The sequence below is a fragment of the Nansenia antarctica genome (assembly GCF_963989245.1).
Source record: "Nansenia antarctica genome assembly, chromosome: 12".
NCBI classification, from domain to species: domain Eukaryota; kingdom Metazoa; phylum Chordata; class Actinopteri; order Argentiniformes; family Microstomatidae; genus Nansenia; species Nansenia antarctica.
In genome coordinates this window covers 28,089,787-28,113,503 of record NC_137682.1, presented here as the reverse complement: position 1 = coordinate 28,113,503, position 23,717 = coordinate 28,089,787, and the positions used below count along the sequence as shown (strand labels likewise).

At 42.2% G+C, this 23,717-nt stretch overlaps 1 protein-coding gene across 1 annotated transcript in view; it reads right to left on the bottom strand.

Annotated features, from left to right (window-relative positions):
* Positions 1–909: 909 nt before the first annotated feature.
* sacs (sacsin molecular chaperone) overlaps positions 910–23,717 on the bottom strand; it is a gene marked incomplete at its 5' end in the record, with an annotated part of 36,929 nt that continues 14,121 nt past the window's right edge. Inside the window, 8 exons of the mRNA XM_080542969.1 lie at positions 910–12,532; positions 15,745–15,775; positions 18,592–18,683; positions 18,888–20,370; positions 20,504–20,650; positions 21,148–21,259; positions 21,576–21,661; positions 21,814–21,904. Coding sequence (XP_080399095.1) covers positions 982–12,532; positions 15,745–15,775; positions 18,592–18,683; positions 18,888–20,370; positions 20,504–20,650; positions 21,148–21,259; positions 21,576–21,661; positions 21,814–21,904 — 13,593 coding nt within the window. The 3' untranslated portion in view covers positions 910–981. The remainder of the gene's footprint in view (positions 12,533–15,744; positions 15,776–18,591; positions 18,684–18,887; positions 20,371–20,503; positions 20,651–21,147; positions 21,260–21,575; positions 21,662–21,813; positions 21,905–23,717) is intronic.

Genomic DNA, 23,717 nt, shown 5'->3' with positions numbered 1-23,717 from the left:
CTTCATCCTTTAGGGGAACATGTTAAATGTTTTGAAAGGTTTAATACTGTTTCAAGAAATGTGCTAAAGCAATTGCTTTTCTTATCATCAACAACTCAAAAAGTACTTGCACGTGTGCTTATTAGCATACAGAGAAATACAGATATAGATATAGTGTATGGTCTTTAAAAGACACCATTCAAAGTCTGATTACTATAACTCACAGTTATATTATTTGTCCACTTATTTAAACATTATAAGTGGACAAATGATATAATCAAAAGTGTAGACATTAAACATTCTGCACTTCCCATTCACAGTCTTAATTCTCCCAATCTGCTGGGATGACACAAGCGCTCTAAGTGCAAGTGCAAGAACATGAGGTGTATTATTAAAATGCTCTGTCCATTGACAAGGCTATGATACACAAAATATTAAATAATGATGTTTGAAAAATACAAATATGATTGTAATTTTGTTGGTTCCTTTTCAGATTTTGCAAATAGGATACATTGCAGGACGACAAAAGTGACAACATGAGAGATGTCTTTAGATGGTAACAAACAAAGTACGGTCAACTGGTTGTCTATGGCAGGAACAAATATATCTTTATAAAAGGTAAAGTAAAAAAGCAGCATAGTATACTCATTTATCTGAGAGCAAATATATCCAACATGGGACTTTGGTTACAAAAGGTATTGCTGGGGCTTTCATATGTACAGCATTGCAGCTAATGATAATCTGTCTTTGTAAAAAAGCTAGAGCAAGATCAGACAGCTTATTGTTTGAATATGGAGAGCCATACATTTACACACTGTGCATGGACCACAGAACCAACATAGGTACTGCATATCTAAGCTGCCAGCTGGATACTTAATTCTGCCTCAAAACAATAACATACATCAGTTTTGCACACAGCCACTATTACCTTCTATCATTTAGAAGACCTATGCATATTTTCTTGATTGAACTCATCTTATATGTAACAGTAGTACGACAGTATTATAATTTTTGCTGCACAAAGGATTCAAGTTTAATTATAATCCGTGCTGTACATTCCATCACTCTCATTGCCACCTCAGACGTGTATCTGTCATTGGGGATCTGAGGAAAGGGCAAAAGGTCAGGATAACGAGTTCTTAGGCTGTCCACGCCATATCCCTCCAAGATGTGTACATCCTTGGCAAGTCCCGCTAGCTGTGAGTTGTACTCTTCCACTTTCTGTGCTAGTGCAGTGGGTTTCACATCCTTGTCTGATTTACCTCTCACAGAATAATCGGCAGCTATCAGTGCTAGTTTTGTGGCCAGATAACATTTGAAGCACACCCATTCATTGGCATTTTTGTGAAGGTCGTTCCGTGCAGCAGAAAAGTTGGCTCTCGCTTGCCTGAGCCACCTGCGTGCTTCCACAGGATTGCCAACAGACTTGAAGGTCGGTGGTACAAAGAAACGATTAGAATGTGATGAACCTGCATAGCTAGTGTACTGCTCCCTGAAATGTTGCTTCTCAGATTTATGACTTGTCGCCTCTTGATTCCATGACGTGTAAAACCTTTGAAATGAAGACTTCTCTGACTGGAAGCGGGAAGATGTGGAGAAAGGCCTCCTAGATGCTCTCTCTGTGTTCTGCTCTGTCAGAGACTGCTTCTCCATTCTGTTGATCTCATTCTGCAAGTGCTTGAAGACTTCTGTGGCAATGTCTAAATTATCTGCATTTTTGTCTGGATGCCACTTGAGATATAACCGGCGAATGATCTTCTTCCTTTCAGTTTCAGGAAGCTTCCAGGCTTGTTCAATGACTAAGGTCACTTCTTTTAGAATCTCTGGCAATGCATTGATTCTCATTTTTTTGGGAGATTGTTTTGCGGGAGGGGCTCTGTGATTTTCCTTTCCAGTGAAAAGAGGAGGCACCATTCGAGGACCAGGAGAGCGGGATTCTGGGGGGGTTGTTGGAGTCGATGGGGCACTGCTGTCTCGGATGTGAGTACTTTCATCTTGTCTGGAGAACTTATACAAATCAAGGGAACTTACTATTTTGTACTCACTATATCCAATGTCAATTTGGAAGCATTTCCCAAGGAAGCTTGGGTTGTCCTCCTCTTCTTTCCCCACCTCTTGAACGATGATGGCGTATGTGTAGGTTGGCTGGTAGGACCCATAAATGTCTCCTCCTTCAGAGTCCACAAGGTAACCCACATATTCTCCTGGGTAGAACACATTCATGGGATCCATGAGGAGTATATGATGTATCTCAGCTGGTATAGGTGTTCCAGGGAGGGGAAGCTCAAGTTTTGAGGGCTCTGTAGAGTCATATTTGACACCAAGGTTGTCCAGCTTCTCCGTGATTCTATAGATATCATTACAGCCCAGCATTGCAATTAGATAGGAGGTGTCAGATATCAAGTTGTCAGTTGCAGACTTCAGTGTCATTGCCAACGCTAAGAGGAAATTAATGTCTTTGCTGTCTGAGTGTTGGATGTAGAGATGAATAACAGCCGTCCCGTACCTTTTTAAAAAGGCAAGTGTTTCACTACGGCTATGTGGGATGGGACTGCAACCTTTGACTCTCAGTGTTGTCTGGAGCTTTTCGAAACATGACACTTTTAACCCCTCACAAAGTGCTTTGCACAATCTGATGGCTTTTTCCTCATTCACAAGGAAGGTGTTGTCATTTTCGTGCTTCATTATTCTTATAAGTCCTGTGATGAACTGTTCTGATGACAGTAGTAACTGTAGGCGACCTTGAAGTGAACAGAGAGCTCCGAACTGGCACATCCTGGGAGACTCTTCATCAAGCTGCTCCTCGAGAATACTACTCAGGAGTCTTGGCCTTAGCTTCTGTGGGAGCAGCATGATCAGCTTTGTATGGAAGGCATGGTCTTTGCCGAGATAACACTGACTCATGTCCACAAGCATCTGTACCCCAACATTACCCTGAATTCTGCTCTTGAAGTGTGGGGCATCATCAAACACTAAACTATTGGATTTGGCTAATCTGCCATCATGACTTGGCATGTAAAATATCAAATCTCTAAGGCCCTCAAGCTCTTTGCGTATCTGAACTGGGTCATTCTGGAGACTTTTGAATAGCCCTGAGACAGCCCTTTTCACAGTTCTCATTTCATTTGGGTCAAGCTGCTTACCCTCTGAATTTCTGTAAATACGATATAGCACTTCAACGTATTGTTTTGTTGATACAACATCTTCTGTGCCGAGAATCTTAAAAAGCTGATGAAAGGTGCCAAGCTCTAGTGGTAGTTTGTATAAGTAGGGTTTGAAGTCAGATTCATTGTCCAAGTTTATGACAACCTCCTCTGGTTTCAGAAGTTTCCAGCCCTCCTCAACCATGACAAAAGCCACCCCACGTAGTTGGTAGCGAAATTCCCTCTTATCTGCATTGAGATATTCATAGGTGGACCTCAATACTTTATTTCTAGTTTTCACCATGTCATCATCAGCATTAGATATGTTGCAGATATTTTTGCAGTTGCTTATCACTTTGTCCAAGGGTGGTTCCAAATTTACACTTAACATGGTCAACACTAAGTCCAGTTGTTCTTGGCCTGTAAGGGTGCTTCCTTCCTGGTCTTTGATGGCTGATGGTGTGGCCTTCTCTGGAAGAATGGGACATGATGTCCAAAGTAATTGAATGATATCAGTTTGCTTGAATTTAGGATTAACTTGAGACCCATTAAAACGAATCAGAGGGAGAGTGCCACTCATCTCCTGGTATTGAGAATAGAGCCGTATAAGCTCAGTGGGAGCTTGCTCAGGACACAGGAATGGTATCATGGAGAGCTCTTTGAGGAAAGCGCCAACAAAAAGATCTGTCCTCTCATTGAAAATGTGGTTAAGGAGAACATCAACAACAATTTGCGCTTTTTCTTTGGACCAATTCTCTGTTTGGGCTTTGATGCTGACTTCTTTTGCAAATTGAAGAACTTGCTGTGGAGAGACAGTGTGTTTCAGACCTATATTCCTCAGGAATGTGATCCATGAGGTGAGAAAAGATGTTCCATTCTTTGGCTTTGAAACTTGCTCAATTTTCTTGAAGAAATCATTGGGTATGAATGCTTTTGAGGGAAGCATAACATCAAACACTTTCACGGTTTGATCATAAAACATTTTAGTTGGTTTGAGTCTGTTTGTGTAATCATAGATGAATGGCAGGCCTTCCAGTTTCTCATACAGCTGGTCCTTCACCCCACATGACTCCTCTATTCCCAAAAGTCTCCCCTTCAAATAGACAAGGTGTTCAATTCTGGCATCGTATGAAAGACTGTCAAATTTTGGAAGAAGATGCTTCAGGTAGACCTCCAGATCCTCAATTGGCATGCATCCAAGAAAACTGTACAGTTCTTTCAATTGTGGATTGTCAGCTAGAAAGGCAAAGGATGTGGTATGGGCCCATTTTTCCATATCTGCAGATGGAATGCTTTTTGCCAGAATATAGCATGATGTGAAGTTTGCAATGCTGATATATCTTCCACTGACTGCTTTGAAGCATGGGAGCAACTTCAGAGTTTGAGCATCCTCTTGGGACAGGTTGATCAAGTTGGAATTGAAGTACAACAGAAGAGCCTCAAAGTCTTTGTCAGTTAAACTTCCTGTTTTGAAAGCTGATGTCTGAATCATGTACTCCAGTGCTTTCAGAATGCTGGATGGATTGTCTATGTTTGCTGTATGCTGTGCCAGAAAAGGCAGGACAGGATTCTCTTTGCTGCATATTTTGTTAACCGCAAGCTGAATGCATCCCCCTTTCATTAGGGTATGAAAGACTTTGTCATTTTGCCCATTTGGAAAGATAGCTGCATTTATCAAACTCAGGGGTAGCAGCACATCCTGCTCAGGGACAACCAATTTGTTGCTTGAAACCATGAATTTGATTCCTGGGAGCAGTGCCCAGTCTTTCAGAATGTCAAGTACTGTCTCAAAATTGGGTTTGATGTCTGCCTGGTCTTCCTTGATGGCAATGTTCTCACTGATGAAGTGCCATGCACTTTTCAGCCAAGATTCACTGGCGTAGTTGTCTCTCCATTTCACAGAGGTCCTTGTTCGATACTCTCGTGGTAGTACAGATGCTAATAGGTCCCCGAAACTGTTTATGTCAAATACCTTTGCAACACCTGATTTCATCAGGATGTTGCTGTACCTCATGTACAGTGTGTTCATGAACAGCTCTTTCCTTGAAGAGATCAGTTCATGGTGTGTGGTCAAAAATTTCTGTCGCTTCGAATCAAACACCTGGAGTATGTTGTCCATTGTCATTAGCAATGGTAGCCCCTCTATTTTGATTTCATCCTCCTCTACATCCTTAAAGCAGTAGTCAACTAGCAGCTTCAGGCTGTGGAAAAGCTTGTAATTTGACTGCTGGAGTCGACAGGGAAGTTTTCCAACTTGGCAAGATGTGTCCGGCGAGGAGAAAGTGAGAAGAAAGTTGCGCACATCCTCTGGGGTGACATAGCTCACTTGAATTCCTGCATCATCCAAACAGAAGTACAGACTGGCTGTTTCATCACAACTATGGACCAAGTTGAAGCCCACATCCAGAAGCAGGGCCTTGAGTCTGAAGACATTCTCAGCAACAGATTTGCGTGTGATGATGTTGTATTCTGTATTTTTCAGATGTTGAAGTTCGTCCTGCAATAGATTGTCAAAAAATGCTCGACCTTTATTTGCCATGGATGTGTTCACCCATGAGATGTAAATAGCAGCATGTAAATCTGCGTTGTCAATATGAGGCGCCCTGACAACAGGAAGTAGGCGTTTAAGGTCAGCATGAATGCAGTTGTACACTGCTTTGACAAGGCAGTACCAATCTGGCTGGATGTCAAGTCTGTTGACTGGGAAGAAGTACAAGAATTTCTTCAAAGTGTCTTTGACAATGTGAATCGGTGTTCCCTGTAACACAGTCATGGTGGGGTCAGGTCCTGGGAAATATCGTCGTTTCAACTGAATCAACAGCTCCACATATGCAGGAGCTATCAAAGATGTCATTAAGTTGTTGTTCCAGTCACTTCTCACTCCAACTCCATTGTCATCTCTCCATAGATTTCTCCGTGCAGAATCTAGAGCAAAATGCCCATTCACATGAAAGGGCAAACCAGTCTCCAATGAGAGGGGCAGAAAGCAGAATGCTCTGTGAGGTTTTCTGTAGTTGTGACTTATGCAGGCAGCCACACCTCCGCGTGGAAAGAGAGTTATGTCTTCATTTTTGTGGGCTGAAATCACACTTTTTGAGACTGTATCAATGTTGGAGAAGCCAGATCGGTTACAGACCATCCAAGTTGTTAGATTGCCATCAGAGTCCTCTATATCCATAGTGTAGGTTATCTGCTGGACAGGAATATTGGTGAGTGGCTTCTTTTTTGTCACACTATCCACCACTGAGGCGTGAAACTGCTTGCGTTTTAGACGATCACCATCTGTGATTTTAGCAGTCACAGAGTATAGCACTTTAAGGGCACCTGTAGCACTCTCTATTTCACAGATGGAAATTTTCTCCATGTGGTTGAGAAACATGAGGAGTTCTGCCCCATCAGTCTTCAGTTTATCAAGAAGGTTTTGCACCATTCTGTCTGATGCAGGAACAGAGCTGATCTCTGATATTTTGGCCATTTCTGAGGAGCGTATGGGGAATCTGAACATTGTGCAGCGTTCAAGCTTGAAATGAGCTCCCAGGTAAAGATTGAGGACATCAGAAAATTGGGATCTGAAGTCAGAGTCTAAGTCCCTAAACATTCTTCCAGGACTGACAGATGTTGCCCCTGGTGCATAGTGTGCATGTGGATCAAAGATGCAAAGAATGTCATTGTTTGAAATGAAAGATGGGCAGTCAGTGATATGATAAACAGAGTTGAATCCTATTCCATATTGCCCAGTTTTGCCAGGGTTGGCTTCTTTTGTTCCTCTTCCTAGGTTCTGGATTCCTCTGACATCATCATCAGTGAAAGGCTGATTATTGTAGACACAAAGTGATGGGCCTTGCATTGGCACCCATTTGTCATCAAATATTCTGTCTGTGGGGTGGGTTCTTGGATCAAACACAAAATAGATTTCAGTGGCTTTGGCATCATCTGCATTTTGTAGGAGCTCCTTCAGCATCTCTTTTTCAGATGGGTAAGCATTGAGGATACTTTTGATTCTACTTGTGAGTTTTTCTTTCTGTCCAAACTCACTTCCAAGTGTAGTAAAGCAGACATTTGAGGCATATCTCTCCAAGGCTTTATGACGTTTAGGAACTGCTCCTAATTTCACAGCAACCTCTCTTGGAATATCTGCATGGCAATATTTCACAGTTGTGTCTCTGACTTTGATCCAAGGACAGTCATTGTAGCACAGGGACTTTGATGGCTGTAGTGTCAGATCAGTGTCAGGTAGGAGAATCTCCCCATAAGTAGCTTGGCAGAATTCTTGGTTTTTGTCTCTGATTAAGCTCCATATTCCTTCACTAATTATTCTACGAGAGAGCTGAAAGTTATCCTCTGAGAGTGATCTCCGCCCACATTCATGTTTCACTACTTCGAGAACTGCTGAAAAATGTTCAACTGTGAAGCTTGACTGGACCCCAACATTCTCAAAGAGCTCTCGGCAGCTGTTTCGGTACTTGTTGGGAAGCTGGTATAGATATGGGGATGCATCAAAGTTCAGGTGGAATGAAACTTTAGAAGGATCAACATATGTGTTCTCCACAAGAATAGAGCTGAAGGTTTTGAGGTCCTCCATGATTTGTGCCTTTGCAGTGTCATCCTGTAGCATTTCCTCATGTAGATATTTGTAGCAGGCATTTGTGATATTTTCCTGATACAGAGTGACTCCATCAAATGATTTAGCAAGTTCCCTTAGTTGACTGACTACTAGTCCAACGGTTGGCTTTCTTATCAATCCAAGCGAGTCTTTTACAGCCAATGTAATTGGGCCACAACCTTTGAAAGATGGGGAATTTTCATTCAGGATGGGCTTCATCAAACACACTGTGTCCTGGTGGTCAGTTATAAAGAGCTCTCTGGCAGAGAACATGGCAGAGGGGGGAAAATTATTCCCATGCCAAGGTAGTGAAAAACCTGCAGGTTTTGTCAGAAATGGAAGGAACTGTATGCCCTTTAGCTTTTCCAAGCGCTCGACTGTTCCTGGGTCTCTCATTTTCAGCTTTTCATCAATGAGACTGAGCAGTATACTGCTACGAAAACATGCAGCATTGTGATCATTTTCATTGAGATGCAATACAGATTCAGCCCGTTCTTCTATGTCCTTCCAAGAGAGGTCATCCTTCACCATACCCAGCTGTACTAACTTGACCAAGCACACTGGATTCATGTAGTCTTTTGAGGTACCTTCTGGAAACCTTCCATCTTCAGTGTTGTACAGTTTGGCAACTCTTCCCTCTGGATGGATAAGTCTGGATGGTAAGACTAACTGCTGAGTGGGGCCAGAGCAGGGAATGCATGGAGTCTCCCTCAGAATAGATGCAAATTCATCCAATTTTTCATTGAGGACATAGTGCATCAGGGGGTCACGAAGTTCTTTGTTAATGTCTTGAACATGGGGGAAGAAGACGTCTGCAAAGAACTGTTTTTCTGTCATTGTGTTCTCCATCAGCTTTCCCTTGCATCCAGCATCATCAAAGCCTTCCTTGACCCAGTCAGGCAGCTCAACAGCACAGAGGTCTTGAGAGCCACTCTTCTTAAGGTACTTCAAGAATATTTTGAAGGCAGCAGGACCTATGTCTGGTCTACAGAGTAAGGCGTCATCTAGGAATCTGACATACTTGATTGAAACCCAGGTTTTGCCATCTGAGAAAACATTTGCCTGATCATTGTCACCCCCTTTAGCAATTTCTTGGTAAACTCCTTGGCTGATCAATGTGAAGTCATCGTGTACTACACTTGGATCAGGCCATGCTGCGTAGTAGCTATAGTTAAGCAGTTCTCCACTTTCTGCCATTGAACGCAGCATACTGAGTGCGGCTAGATAGGCTTGGACAATCACATGTCTCATGAACACTGAATTCCAGTGTCCTTTAGTGTCTGTCTTCCAGATCTCTTTGCGGTTGGACGTCACAGCAAAACAACCATTAATATGGACTGGCAATCCTGTTTTGATTCTGAGAGGTAAATAGCAAAACACCTCTCCTATTGGGTTTGTGTTTGTCTTCACTGTCCATTTTCTATTCTCCTCCTCTGAAAGCAGAACAGCTACACCCCCACAAGGCACTAGTCCAAGCCGTCTTCCACTCTCACCCAGGGAAAATTTGAGAGCTTCAGTTACATCCATACATGAACAAATGAGCCAGTTTGTGAGGTCAACTGCTTTTTGAGGCATTTCATCAGTGAGTCGTCTGGTCTGGACCCCTTTGGCAGCCATCTCGAAGTATGAAGATGGATCCTCCTCTGAACCTCTGAAGAGCGGGGACTGGAGATCAACTATGCGCTTGAACACATTGTGAAACTCCTCCACCACAATGCGTATGATGCAGCCAGACTTAGGAATGTCAGCTGGTACTCTGTTCGTGCTTGCTACCTTTTTCATGACTTTTGCAGCAGATTTCAGGATGCTCAGAGGTCCATATGCAGCTTTGGATGACCACACACTTTTGTTTATGCTGACAACATCTTGTGCAGCTGCAGGACTGGGCTCTTCATATTTCAGATACTTCAATACCATGGAGCCAACATGTTGAGTGAAAAGAATGAGCCGGTGCCCACACATGCTAAATTCATCAACAAGAGAGTAGATGTCGGTGGTGTTGTAGTAGATGCTACTGATTTCACTCATTGATGCTTCCTGCTCAGTTCTGAAGGGGAGTCTGAACAGGGTACCATTATACTTGTAAGGGGACTCCTGTGCAAGTGGAAGTTGGCAGTTGAAGACATTGATAAAAGGCTTGAACTGATTGGGAAACTTTCTCAGCCGTTTCTGTTGTTTGCTCCAGTTGATTTTGATTCCTGGGTTTGACCTGTCCCTAATATGCTTGCTAATGTGGTTGATGTTTGGATCAAACATGATCATGAACTCTCTGCTCATTATGATGGGGATGTCAGTAATGTGATAAACTGAGTTGAAACCCAGGCCAAACTTGCCAACTTTGTCTGCTTCACATCTCTTCATTGACCCACCTAACCTTGTTATGTTCAGGAAGTCAGTGTCAGAGAATACAGAGTTGTTGAAAGACCACAAGGAGGGGCCATGACATACAATCATGCCAGGGTCAAGCAGGTTCTCTCGGATGTCCGTATTCTTTCTCATATCAATAAGGAAGCTACACTCTGTAGCACTAGCATCATCTGCATTTTGAAGAAGCTCTTTGAAAATATCTGCGACAGATGGATACTCCTCTAGAATGTTCTTTATTCTCACTGTTAGAGGTTCTCGTTGGCCTGATTGTTCAAAGCCAAGGTTCTCGGGGTTTATCAGTCTCGTACTCAGACATGGCACTTTCAACCATTCTGCAGTTTTCATGGGGATGTCATCATGGACTAAGATAATGGGCTCTGACACATCATCAAGCAAATCATTTAAGTCATCCACTTTGATGTCACAGTAGGTGCATTCATGAATGGGCTTCATGGCCAGTTTGCTTGGGTCCTTGTAGCAAAGGATGGGTACATGCATGTCAATATCCACAGAAATGTGACTGTTATACAGCCATCTCAGTATATTTACCAAGAGTAGAAGATCATGCTTACTTTTCTCTTTGGTCATTTCTTGCTCACACCTTTGTCTTATGGTTTTGATTACCTCAAACACATGGCTTGGAACAACCTCTTCTACTGATCCACAAAACTTAAAAAGTTTGTGAAACTTTGCAATGGTCTTCGGCAAAGAGTACAGGTAGGGCTGTAAATCTAGATCAGCAATGGGTTTCAGAACTGTTTGGCTGGGTGAGGAAAATGTCTTGCCAGTCCAAACCCAATCAAAGGCCAATGACTTCATCGCCTCTCTTGCATCTTCAAGGTGTGCTTGCATGAATTCGTAAATCTCAAAAAGAATCTGCTGGAACTGATACCAGTCTTCTGTGGTAAATGCTTGAGATCTGTGCCAGTCATTCACTGCCTTTAAGTGCTGTAATACTTGATCAACCTGTGGCTCCATGGATAACTTCAGGGACTTCTTCATGCCTGCAGATGTGCGCTCCACTAGAGCTACTGAGGATCCCACTAGCACTGCATGAGATATATCACACATTTCAGACAATGAGCAGATATTAACAGTGTCTCCCATCCAGGCAAGGGACTTCGGGTAATTAAGAGGTCTTTCCTTGCAGACTGGCACCCATTTCAGTTTTAGCAAGGACATCTGAGCCTCAGAAGACTTAACCAACTTTGTTTGTCTGTTCAGTATTTGGAGCAGTGTTTTCGCTTTCTTTACTAATAGGTCCCACTCTGGCTCTTTGCCACCTTGTAAGTCCTCTATCTTTCGTGCCACTTGGAGGACATCTTTTTCACTGAGTTGTACTTCATTTTTAAGTCCAAGTTGTCTTAGTGAATGGAGAGTATCGGGGGACGTTGTATATGTACTTGTGGGAAACCTAATATTCTCTTCCATGTAGAACAGATTCTGCAGAATCTCCAGTTCGGGGTCAAAAAGTTCTGTGGCTGCAACAGGTTTTCCTGGAGCAGTATGAATGAACTTAAGAGTGGAAAGCCATCCAATCACAGATGGGTTTTCATTCTTTAGGAAGGACAGATGCTTTAGGGCCCAGAGCATGATTTTAGTTATCTCATCTTTTGAATAAAAACCCTTCTCAATATCTTGAACAACCAGCTTCAGACATTCTGTGGTTTTCACTTGTTCCACATTCAGCATCTTAATGAGACGAATGGATGCCTCATCACTGCAACTCACAACATTGACAGACAACTTAACATCTGGTGGAAACTTAGCTGTATGGTGTAAAGCTCTGGCTCCTTTCAGAGAGGTATATGTTGGTGTGCCTTTGTCAGAACATGGCTCAACTTTCTCAAAGATGCTCAGCTCGTAGAGAATACGCTTCTCTTTCTCTGTAACATCAGACAGCCCAGCCAGGAAGTTTCTCAATACAACCTTTTGTTTGACAGAGAAGGATGAGACCTGGCTGGCCACTCTCTGGGTTGATGTCCTGTCCATAATTTGCAGCAGCATACTGGGAGAAGATGGATGGATGTAATTCTTCAGCAGAGGATGCTGCAAGCATGAATCCAGCTGTTTAATCACTACTGCTCCAAGCTTTTTCATGATTTCAAGTAGGCTTTTAGAAAGTGGGGCCTCCTCTTCATCCACACGAATAATGGGGGATGGAGTTTTGAGACGTAGGAGGTCGATAGGTTCCTCACTTTCTTCCAGCGGCACATTTGGGATCAAGGGCATGTCTTCAAAGGTAGATAGATCATCAGAGAAATTCATATACAGATGCTTCCATACCATCTTCAGCCAAGAGAGTGTAGGATGCTTTTTCTCTCGGTTCCCTGGGTCCCATTGGACCGTGAAGTCTCTGGTAGGCCAGGCAGTGGAAAGGATCTCCTTTATGAGTCGAGCTGATCGTTCAGGTGTGAGTACTTGTACCTGAGTGCAGGGTCTACCTATAGAAAATACAAAAACACACACAAGTTATTGTTAGAACTATGATTCACTTACTTAGACAAATGTATTTGTTGTAAGTCGATTTGGATAAAGGCGTCTGCTAAATGCCCTTTTTATTTTTTATTTTATGTAATGTACTATGATTCACCATAATATAACCCAAATGAGGAGAAAGCACAGGTGAAATTATGACAGAGATTCTGATATGCATTTTGGCGTTTGTAAATATTTATAATTAGTTAATAAACAGTTAAAGACCCCCTCGAGAGGGGTGAAAATGGTTGTGTGTCACGTGGCAATCGGATCTTTTCAGGTAAATTACACTAATGAATATGTAACCCAGTGGTCGGCAACATCCCCTGATCTGTGGTCAGTGAAACAATGGTCAACAGCAACAGAGCAGCTCCAACAACAACACTGATGTAGACAGAGCAGCCTCAACAATGTTGATGTAGACTCTAATTAATGAAACTTCTCTCCTGTCATTCTGCCTGATCTATGTTTTTACATTTTAGCATTGTTAGAATTTCAAAATGACAAATAGGCCGCCAGCTTACCGCCAAGTAACTAGAACGCAAGCACACATCTAGCTCTCCTCACTGATGATAATGCTATCGAAACTAACATTGGAATGGTTAAAGAAAAACATTGCACCAATCAAGGCAGAATAGTAAGGCAGGAAGGTTTGTTTTATGCGGGCCCAGTCTGGACGTGTCTCACTAATAGGCTAGGATTTAGGAGGCCGTAGGGAGATAAGGCACAGATACCCTTCTCCCAACTTCAGCCAGGCCCCACATGGAAATTCTGTTTCTCATAAACATAATGTAATGCAGGGTACAGTAGTGTCCAATATTATGAACAAATAATTTATCTGGTTGTATAACTTATCTGTATTTAACCATATATTCCTAATTTTACACTTGTACTTGTTATCAAGTGTTATTGGTGCTTCTATTTATGCCCTGGTCAAGTGAAAAAAATTTTTGGGGACTTTTACTGAGATCAATAACTGATAAGAACACTTACAATGACCACAAAATGAACGCTTTGGGTGGCTGTGTAAACAACCAGATGAACATATCCCTTTGGCTATATGCAGTGTGTAAAGGATGGCCACATATCATTCTCCTCTTAAACCTGTTCTTCATGTAGAGTGGCAGACATGGTACAGATTTGTTCCATCACTGCTAAAATGTATTCTCCCACAACACTGTAGCATTTTTGCTTGGTGAAAGAATAGTAGGACAATGTTATATAACTGTTTCCTAATCAATGTAGGATTTTTTTTCTTGTTAGCCTATTGAAAATGTATTTTGACAAAGTAAAAAATATACTGTATATGTTAGTTCCTTTGATCAATGCCTTTCAACAAATCATTTGGTCATCTTCATAGGAATTGACTTACTGTTACAAAAACCTTAGCCACCTTAGCTGATTGTTAAAATATGGAACAAATTAAACAGACTATGAAATAACAACGCCTTGTGAGCACAGCGGTAGCTCTGTTCAGACCTTACACACTACAAACTTTGATTTGAGTGGGGTGTTACCTGTTTCCAAAAAAGAGTTAGGACGGAGCGTCCAGAGAACTCACCTGGACGACATCAGATCGATTGCACATCATCAAATAGACTAAATCTGTTAGGGCTTTCACACTGTCAAGGAACCGTTGCGGTTTGCGTTCCCGAACCTAGTCTGGAACTGGCCGGCACGTTCACACTGAAAAATTGGTTCTGAACCTGAAAAGTTGGTTCGCAGCTGGAACCTGAAAAAAGTGGTTCTCAGCGCAAACCGAAAACTAGAACCGTGACGTCGTCAGTGGGTGTATCATATTCTAGGGTGCAAAGACTAGGAAGAAGGAAGGAGACAAAATGTAATCTAATCTATAATCAAAAATTATCAAAAGTTTCATCATTCTCTCTATCTTCCTCACATGCTCAGCAAACACAGACACACGTACATGCGCGAACGCGAACTTCGTAAACCATTTCTATTCCAGTAACGGAGCAGCTGGCTAGTAAGAGAACGTGTTTAGAAAGTGTCTAGTTTTTTAAATAGAAAATAGTTTTTTTCATAGAAAATGTATTTCAGATACTGTAGTGGAAGATATTATTCTAATTTCCAGTGAAGTAGCTGCCATCTTGTTGTGACATTTTAGTTTATCCCGCCCCTTCATCACCCAATGTTGATGACGCTGATGGTTCCAGCTACACTGGTATGAACGCGGACTGGTTCACCAGACAGCACCAAGGTTCGGAGGTTCCAGAATGGGAATGGGAACGGTTCCTCGTGGTGTGAAAGCCCTATGTGAGGAGTCCTCCTTATCCTGCCACTTCCCCTTCTGGCCACCATTGGCTGCCAGAAACTCCTTATTGTTTACTTATTGTTTCATCTCTTTTAGTTAATTGACATCACCTGTGCCTAGTTATTTGGCCAGCATATAAGACTTGTTCATTTGGTACTTTGTGCTCGGTCTTTTGCTGTCTTTTAGCTGTATGAACCCTAACCCTTACTAGTCCAAGGGGTTTAAGACCAGAGAAGAGGGAACCTAATTTGCCTCTTTTAATATTGTTTATGGAGGAAGGATAGGACATTACAAATCACAATTCAATTGGCCTTATAATCAGGGAATGGAAACAATTCATTGTCCATTTCAGGACGAAAAATGTCTTGTTATTAACCTTAGATTGCAGTATTCCAAGATTCAAAGAAAAAAACAAAAAAAACATCAACACTACCATGCATGGCATGGCATGCACAACACACACTTGATTAGCTGTTAGAGTACTTAGTAGGCTTAACACACAGTCACACCACAAGACTGCCATCAAATTCTACAATATACACATTTTAGGAATTCTGAACTTGATTGTTGGAATTCCTGCAATGAGCAAAGTGCATTCCAATGACATTAAAATCACACTGCTATAAAGAATACAATTGTCAGGCAACTCACATGGTTAAACCAATACAAATGTATAAAGGGCATTATAAGTATCAGGGTTAGAATAAATGAAATACTGTAATATTCACATAGAATAGAATATGTTCTATTCAAATGTTGTGATCATTTTACTTCCCCCCTTAAATCTGTGAATGAGGTTATGTGAAACTTCTTAGGCTCCGGTTGTTATTGCCCTGGCTCTGTATTGGTTTGGGTTAATGAAAAAAAAAGAATTTAGGACACAACACTACATGTCAAAATACCTACCTGAACACCCCCAAAGAAACTGTTGCACTGCAATTCAATTTAAAATTGTTTTAGACACTTGGGCAGCACATCCTTTTCTATATCATAAAATAACCAGGTAAACCTATTTCAACTTAAATATAACTTCACCCTGAAATGTGACATATTGCATAATTTCATATATTGTGTATAAAGTCTCTTTTCAGAGATGTTTATACAGTCATGGACAAATGTTGTCACCCCTGCACTTCTGTCAAATAATAAACCACTTCTCCCAGAAAAGTGTTGCAATTACAAATGCTTTGGTATTCATGTTTATTTCTTTTGTTTGCATTGGAACAACACACAAAAGGAGACAAAAAAGCCAAATCTGATCATTCCACACAGAACTCTAAAAATGGACAAAAACATTTTTAAAAACATGTGGATTTCAAGCATGTAACACTCCTTTAATTGTCTATTCGAACTCACCTGTGGCAAGTTACAAGTGCTGACAATATAGAAATCACACTTGCAACCAGTTAAAATGGAGGAAAGTTGACACAACCTTTGTGTTGTGTGTCTGTGTGTACCACACTGTGCTTGGAAAGAAAAGAAAGAAGAGCAAAGAATTGTCTGAGGATCTGAGAACCAAAATTGTGGAAAATCATTGACAATCTCAAAGCTACAAGTCCATCTCCAGAGATTGTAATGTTCCTGTCTCCACTGTGAGCAACGTCATCAAGAAGTGTCCAGCCCCATTGCACTGTAGCTAACCTCTCTGGACGTGGACGGAAGAGAAACAATGATGAAAGATTGCAACGAAGGATTGTTCGAATGGTGGATAAAAAACCTCAATCAACTTCCAAACAAATTCAAGCTGACCTGCAGACACAGGGTACAACCGTGTCAGCTCACACTATCCGTCGCCATCTGAATGAAATGGGATGCTATGGTAGGAGATCCAGGAGGACCCCACTGCTGACACAGAGACATATATAAAAACTTGGGAAGCCAAACTCATTCTGGCAGAACATCCTGTGGACAGATGAGACCAAACTACAGCTTTTTGGTAAAGCACATCATTGTACTGTTTTCAGAAAATACAATGAGGCCTTCAAAGAAAAGAACACGGCCCCTACAGTCAAACATGGTGGAGGTTTAGGGGTTGCTTTGGGGGTTGCTTTGCTGCTTCTGGCACCGGATGCCTTGACTGTGTGCGAATGAGAGAATTTTGGGGCGCAATGTCAGAGGCCGTCAGAGGACATGGGTATTCCAGCAGGACAATGACCCAAAGCATACTTCAAAAAGCACCCAGAAATGGTTTAAGACTAAGCGCTGGAGAGTTCTGAAGTGGCAAGCAATGAGTCCAGATCGAACAGCTGTGGAGGAGGCACTGCTCAAATGTGAGAGACCTGGAGCAGTTGGCAAAAGAAGAGTGGTCCAAAATTCCTGTAGAGAGGTGTAAGAAAATCATTCATGGTTACAGGAAGCGATTGCTTTCATTTATTTTTTCCAAAGGGTGTGCTACCAAATATTAAGTTGATAATAATTGCCAATAATTGCCAATCATTTAGAGTTCTGTGTGGAATGATATCAGATTTGCCATTTTTTTCTCTGCTTTTGTGTGTTGTTCCAATGCAAACAATATAAATAAACATGTGAATACCAAAGCATTTGTAATTGCAACAGTTTTCTGGGAGAAGTGGTGCATTATCTGACAGAAGTGCAGGGGTGCCAATATGTTTATCCTTGACTGTACATGTATTTCAGTTCATTCACTAGTCGTCTGCGGTAGCAGAGCCCACTATCCATCTCCCACCAGACAGTGATGATGATGTGGCAATACTGGGGTGGAGTGGCTTGCAGCATAAAGCAGTAATGTACTGTACTGTACTGTACCAGTCAATGCTTACAACAGCCAATGCAGGGTAGCGATTATAAAACACAACTGAGGTAGGGGAATTCAAGTGTATCTCCCTACAGCTCATACATCCATCATACATACATCATGAAGTGTGATATGAATGATAGCAAACTAGATACAAGCTGTCCTTGCTGACAGACCTGCAAAGACCAGTACATTGTCATGAAAAGTATGGTTGTAGAGAAATGTAAGATGTATCATCTTGTAGAATCTTCAAAAGAAATCATTATGTACAGATATTTATGTTTGCAAATGTATCCAAAATCTTTTTCATTTTTTCATTGAACACATTTGTGAATGTAGCATAACGCCTCACCCATTTATACTAGCCTTTATACTAGACACCCCTGGCAGTCAGAGTGACGGAGTGGGTCCACTCAACGGTTTTACAGACAACTCCTAGCACAACAGACAGAATGCCTGAAAGCCATATGCCCAGGTAACACACACTGAATAAGATGTTTGATTCACACAGTGAAAAATATGTATGCTGTTTAGGCTTCCTTGGAGCCGATAACTGTATACCCCATTTTAAAAACGTGTCAAATAAATTCATTCATTCATTCAAGTGTGCTGTGCAGGATCTGATTCATTTGAGTGGAATGTACAAAACCGACTCTCCCATCTGCCGGTTCACACACACAGCAGTCATAAATTATCAGTGGACCAGGTTCAATGACCCTCTGGTGCAGGAGAGAAATGAAGTGAACAAGAGTTAATACCATGGTTATTACAACCTGGCCTCAACCCTTATATGAACTCTAAATCATCTCTATGAGGGAACCGTTCTGCTTGAATCTGTCCCATGTACTTTAAATTAATTTACCTAATCCTAACCCTATTTTGTAGAAGAAATGTTGGTAATATTAGTGAAAGTGGCTCCAATAAAAGTAAACCCCAGAATCAGTATTTTCATCTTAGTGTGAGACATTTATGTCAAATGTCAGAATGGCTTTACCTCTGCTTTTGGCTGCATCCTTCAGAGTGGTCATAACTGATGGTTTCACGTTCTCCAGTATGAATCTTCCCTCTAGTCCAGGGTACAGAGATCTTAGGAGATAAACAAACATTGACAAATTACTCCATTGCATCTCGGGCTAACTTAACAATAGATTTAATCGATCAAATCACTAACAGTAAAAAATTATTCCATCCAAATGTTCCACATAATGACATAATGAAGTGTAGATACCGGCCTTTTGTGGTGTGAGACATTGAGAAAAAGTCACAATAGGCAGGCGTTTCATTGTGTACCTGGGGTACTCGTCTGAGGCGATGTAAACAGCATCCTTATCACTGACGGAGGAGGAGAAAGGGGCGAATGTCTCGTCCTGCAAAGGCAGCAGCTCCAGACCGATGAGGTCACTGTAACAGGCGTCGCTGAGGACAAACTCCAGCAGGAGGAGCTTCTCCTGGGAGGACCTCTTGTGCTTTGCCTTCCTCATCACCTGCCGCACGAGAGAAGGAGTCACCTTCTTCACACAGCCGTTCCCAGTCACGTACGTGGCCAGGACCGCGTCCACAGCTGAGGGAACCGTGGCCACCTGCATCCCTGAGCTTTGAAGGTAGCTGATCACCGTCAGCGTGATGTCCTCATCCATATCCAACTCTGAGAAGACAGCCTCGTCCACCTGGATCCAGCAGTTACTGAGAGAGTAGATGACCGGTTGCTGCAACAAGTCGTGAAAGAGAGGCTCCAGTATCGGTCTCCAGCGCTGCCTGATCCGGCCGGGGTCTGGCCAGGCTCCGTAGGTGCCTCTGGGGGAGAGGGGGAAGTCTTGGTCTTTCTTGGTCTGGATCCTCTTGATGGCCTCCATGATGAGGGTGAAGTAGGCCCTGGGGATGACGGTAACAATGAGGAGCTCATTCCAGAGAGCTGCGGGGTCTCTCCACTGGTCCACCTCTCGCCATTTAATGCTCCTGCGGTTGTCCGTGAGGCCAAAGAAGCCGCTGACGTGGACCGGCAGCCCGGTCATGCTCTCCTCCCCGGGGGGGAGAGGGAGGAAGCAGAAGGCACTCCCTGAGAAACCAGATGTGGCCCCTTTGTCCTCGTCAATAAGTGTGAGAGGCAGTGCGATGCCGATGGTAGGGATGAACTTCAGGTCATCCGCCAAGAAGTCAAGGTCGCTGCACATGCCCCGTCCCCCCACTCCATTACAGACCAGCCAGGTGGTCCTAAGGGTCTCCTTCGCCGTCTCATCCTGGGTCTCAATGTTGACCTGGTAGGTGGCGCATGTGATGCTGCTACTGGGTACACCGTTGCTGTAGCTGTCTATGGCCAGGCCCAGGGTCTTCAACGAATTGGGTCTCTCCAGCTTGTCCTCTGGGTTTTCTCCTGCCATCACCTGGAAGAGCACGCGTTCTGTGCCATCTGACTCACGCACATGCAGGGAGACCTTCTGAACGCTCTTGAGGAAGAGAAGCACTGTGTCAGCATCAGCCTTGAAGGACTCAAATAGTTCCAGCACCTTCTCTTTGTTGTAGATGTTGGAGCTCAGCTGGGAGGGCTTAATGCGGAGGGGGAAGCGGAACAGCGTTCCAGGGAAGCTGCCGTCCTTAATGGTTTTCTCAGAGCTCCCGAATAACCCGATGTAGGGGGAAAACTGGTCAGTAAGCTCTGTTATCTCTTTTATGTCTGTTTTCAGGTTCCAACATTGCCCTGACTCATGAACTCCAAATAGAGTCTGATGAGGGTCCAGTATACCAATCTGTTCTCCACTGAATATACTGGGGACATCTGAAATGTTCAAGTGAGAACAAAGAACAATTAGCTTTAAATGTTGTAAGTCACTCTGGATAAAGACGTCTGCTAGATGCCAAAAATGTAATGTAAATGTAACTGTATTCTCTCAATTATTTAAAAGCCTTACCTGTGATGTGGTACACAGAGTTGAACCCAATCCCAAATCGTCCAACTTTCAAAGGATCCTCTCTCTTTCTACTTCTTGCAATCTCCTGAATGCCATTCCAATCTTCAGTTGTAAACACTGCATCGTTGTACACATACAAGGCCGTTCCTGAAACCAAAACAATAACATGCATATAGTAATAGCTTACATGAATTGCTTTATAATGCATAGTAATGGCATTTAGATATCATAAAATGCTTTTCCCCTACTCCACTAGTATAATAACACAAACCGTTTAACTTAACGTGTAATTAGTTAATTTCTTAAATTATTTTAAAAAAAATCTTGATAAAATGTTGTTGAGAATATAATAGGTGTTACTATACAGGTATTGGGGCAACCTAACATATTGTTGCAAAATGGTCAAATACAAACTAAAGAATCAGTCATTTTTCAATGCAAAATTTTTTTTGTGCACATTGGCGGTTTCACAGACAAGGCCTAAGACTAATTCTAGACTAAAAAGCATCTTCAATGGAGGTTTTACATTGAAAGTGTGATTTAGTCCAGGACTAGGCTTAAGCCTTGTCTGTGAAACCGGCCCGGTGTGTTTATTGGTCAACTTAGTTATCAGTGTTATCAGTTATCAGTTATTATAAACCTACCTTGATATTGGGCCATGTCAGGTGACCAAAGTGACTCCACGCCATACTCTGTCTCATCGTACATGAACTTCACCTCGGTGGCTCCCGCATCCTCTGCATTCTGAATCAGCTCCTTGAGAGAGAAGCAGATGAACCATCACCTTCACGTTAAGGTTCAAGCTTGAGCAGCCGTTCCTTCCCTCAGAGGTATTGCTTCTTTCAAGGGAGTGTGAGATGAGTGGAATATCACTAGGTAATGAACCTACATTGCCTTAGCAATGAGAGTGCGTGCCAGGCCTATTTTTGTCTGAGCTCCTCTCAAGAGTAATGGGTGCAATACCAGGCATGGCTGCTTATTATCACAATAACTGAGAGAGTGTGTAGACATGTGCAGGCCTCTACTGTACAGTATCTCATAGGTAAACACCAGAATACTACTTCATACTTACTTTCAGAATTTGTCCACCTTCCGGATACCTTCTTAGAATATCTTTCAAAAATTCAACCAGGGGTGGTGTGGTCTGTCCAAACCTCCCTGTACAAGTACAGATATATAACTCCATGAATAAGTAGCATTTGAGCATGACTGTGAATCATTAAGAAATCTAGATGATTATTACAGTAATACTGTGAGAATGTGTTAATCCCAGCACTATTTAAAGTTTGTTAGCTACACTGCAATCCTACCTCCCCCTTTCAGGCCCCTTCCTTCCAGTGTGATGAAGACCTCAGGGCTTCCAGTAGGTACCAAGCCCCCAATCTGCACTCTGTCATCAAGCTAATGAGAGAGAAGAGTTAGAACAGAACATAAATACTATTTATACGTACATGTCTCTTTACTCCAATACATTTACACCAATTCATGTGATAGCTTTGGTAACTGTACTGGACCTATAATCAACTTATTGTGTTAAAAAAAAGTATGTTTCAAATGTTTCAAATTATGAACCCGACCAATATGAAGTACACATGCAAATCTTCTTTATTGCAACCTCAAAAAAGATCTGAACATAATACATTTCTACATAATATAATTGAACATAATACATTTCTACAGCTATCTAAAAACGAGCACACCATCCAATTTCACAAAGACTAATTCTGCCAAGCATCAATCTCACATTAAAACCAGGCTAAATCTTGAGAGCAGCATTATTGCACATGTCACTGTGATAAACAATCACTCTCTGCGTCTAACAGGATCAATACCCAGCAGCAGCCTGCAGGCTGGCCAGGCTGGCCCTGCCCCACCTCCCAGACTGCTGTCTGTGTCTCTGCAAGGTGAACACTCTCATCTGCATGGTCACTCACTCCCTTCAGCGTATCTGGCACATGAACAAGTACCATGGCAGAACGACCGTGCTACCACATCATTAGCTAACTTCACATCATTGATGCTGACTACTCACATGGCCGACTGAACATACTGACTGCCACTGTTGCTTGCTGATAATTGGGACTTAGATGTTTACAATGTATCTAATGTTAGCTATACTGTAGTCACGTTATAAGTCAGGCTGTTATCAACATAGATCTTTATCAATATTTTCATATAACATTGTGTGTGATTCCTAACCAGCAAATTACTGTCCCCTCATTGAGCCAGCATTAGAATAATAATAAAAAATATAATGATGGAAAGAGTTGACAAAGACTAGATGAAGGATGCAAACACAGCATCTGCTGACACAACATATAGCGATACTGCTACAAGGCAGGTCCAATGTCATACTACTGGGTTTAAAAGCTCCGAATTAATATTAAGAGCTGGAATCATTCATCGCTAACTGTTTGGATTAAGTCATCCCGCTAATCCAGTCAGTGTTCAGCTATCTTTCCCTTATATAACCTTTAATCATAGTTATATAACCTTTAACCATAGTTAGTTGACATTCAAAGTGCTTTTCCGACTCTTAACTCACAAGCAAACATTTTTCAAAAATGTTTTAATTTTGAGAATCATCTGACTGAGAGGCTCAGTGAAGAATGTGCTTGGAGCACATGGGAGAAGACTAAACTTCTCACTGCCTTGAAGTGTCCCCCAAAGCAAGACATTCCCAAGCCAAGTATGGACGCTGGAACTGTGCCAAACCTTCAGCTTTTTTCAACTAATTGTTTAAAGCAGTACTGGAACTCAACTTGCATGAAAAGTCAGCAGTACAAGTTCTCAACTGTTGGTCTGGGTTGGGGGAGGCCTGAGGTCCTGGTGGGCACTGCAGTTGATCTAGGGCAGTTTATTGGAGTGGCCTGTACCTAATTTCTGAGTATGACATCAGGGGGACTGATGAGACGCCCACCTGTTCCTCCTTTCCGTCAGGCAAAAGTGGGGTCCACTGCGGTCATGTTTACCATTGGAACTATAACAACCACTGACAAAGTCACAAACATATCCCCTTATTCCCCAAACAAAACTCAGACAAGACTGTAATGTCAAACTAACAATTCAAATTAACTACAAAAATCATCAGAGTACATGTTAGAATTTTTTTGGCACACAAAGCTAAGTTGCTTAGGTCAGTTTCCTGTACTGACAAATGCTTGCCTGTAGTGCAAGCAGTAAGTAGCCAATGAGTAAGTTGCAAGTTACACAC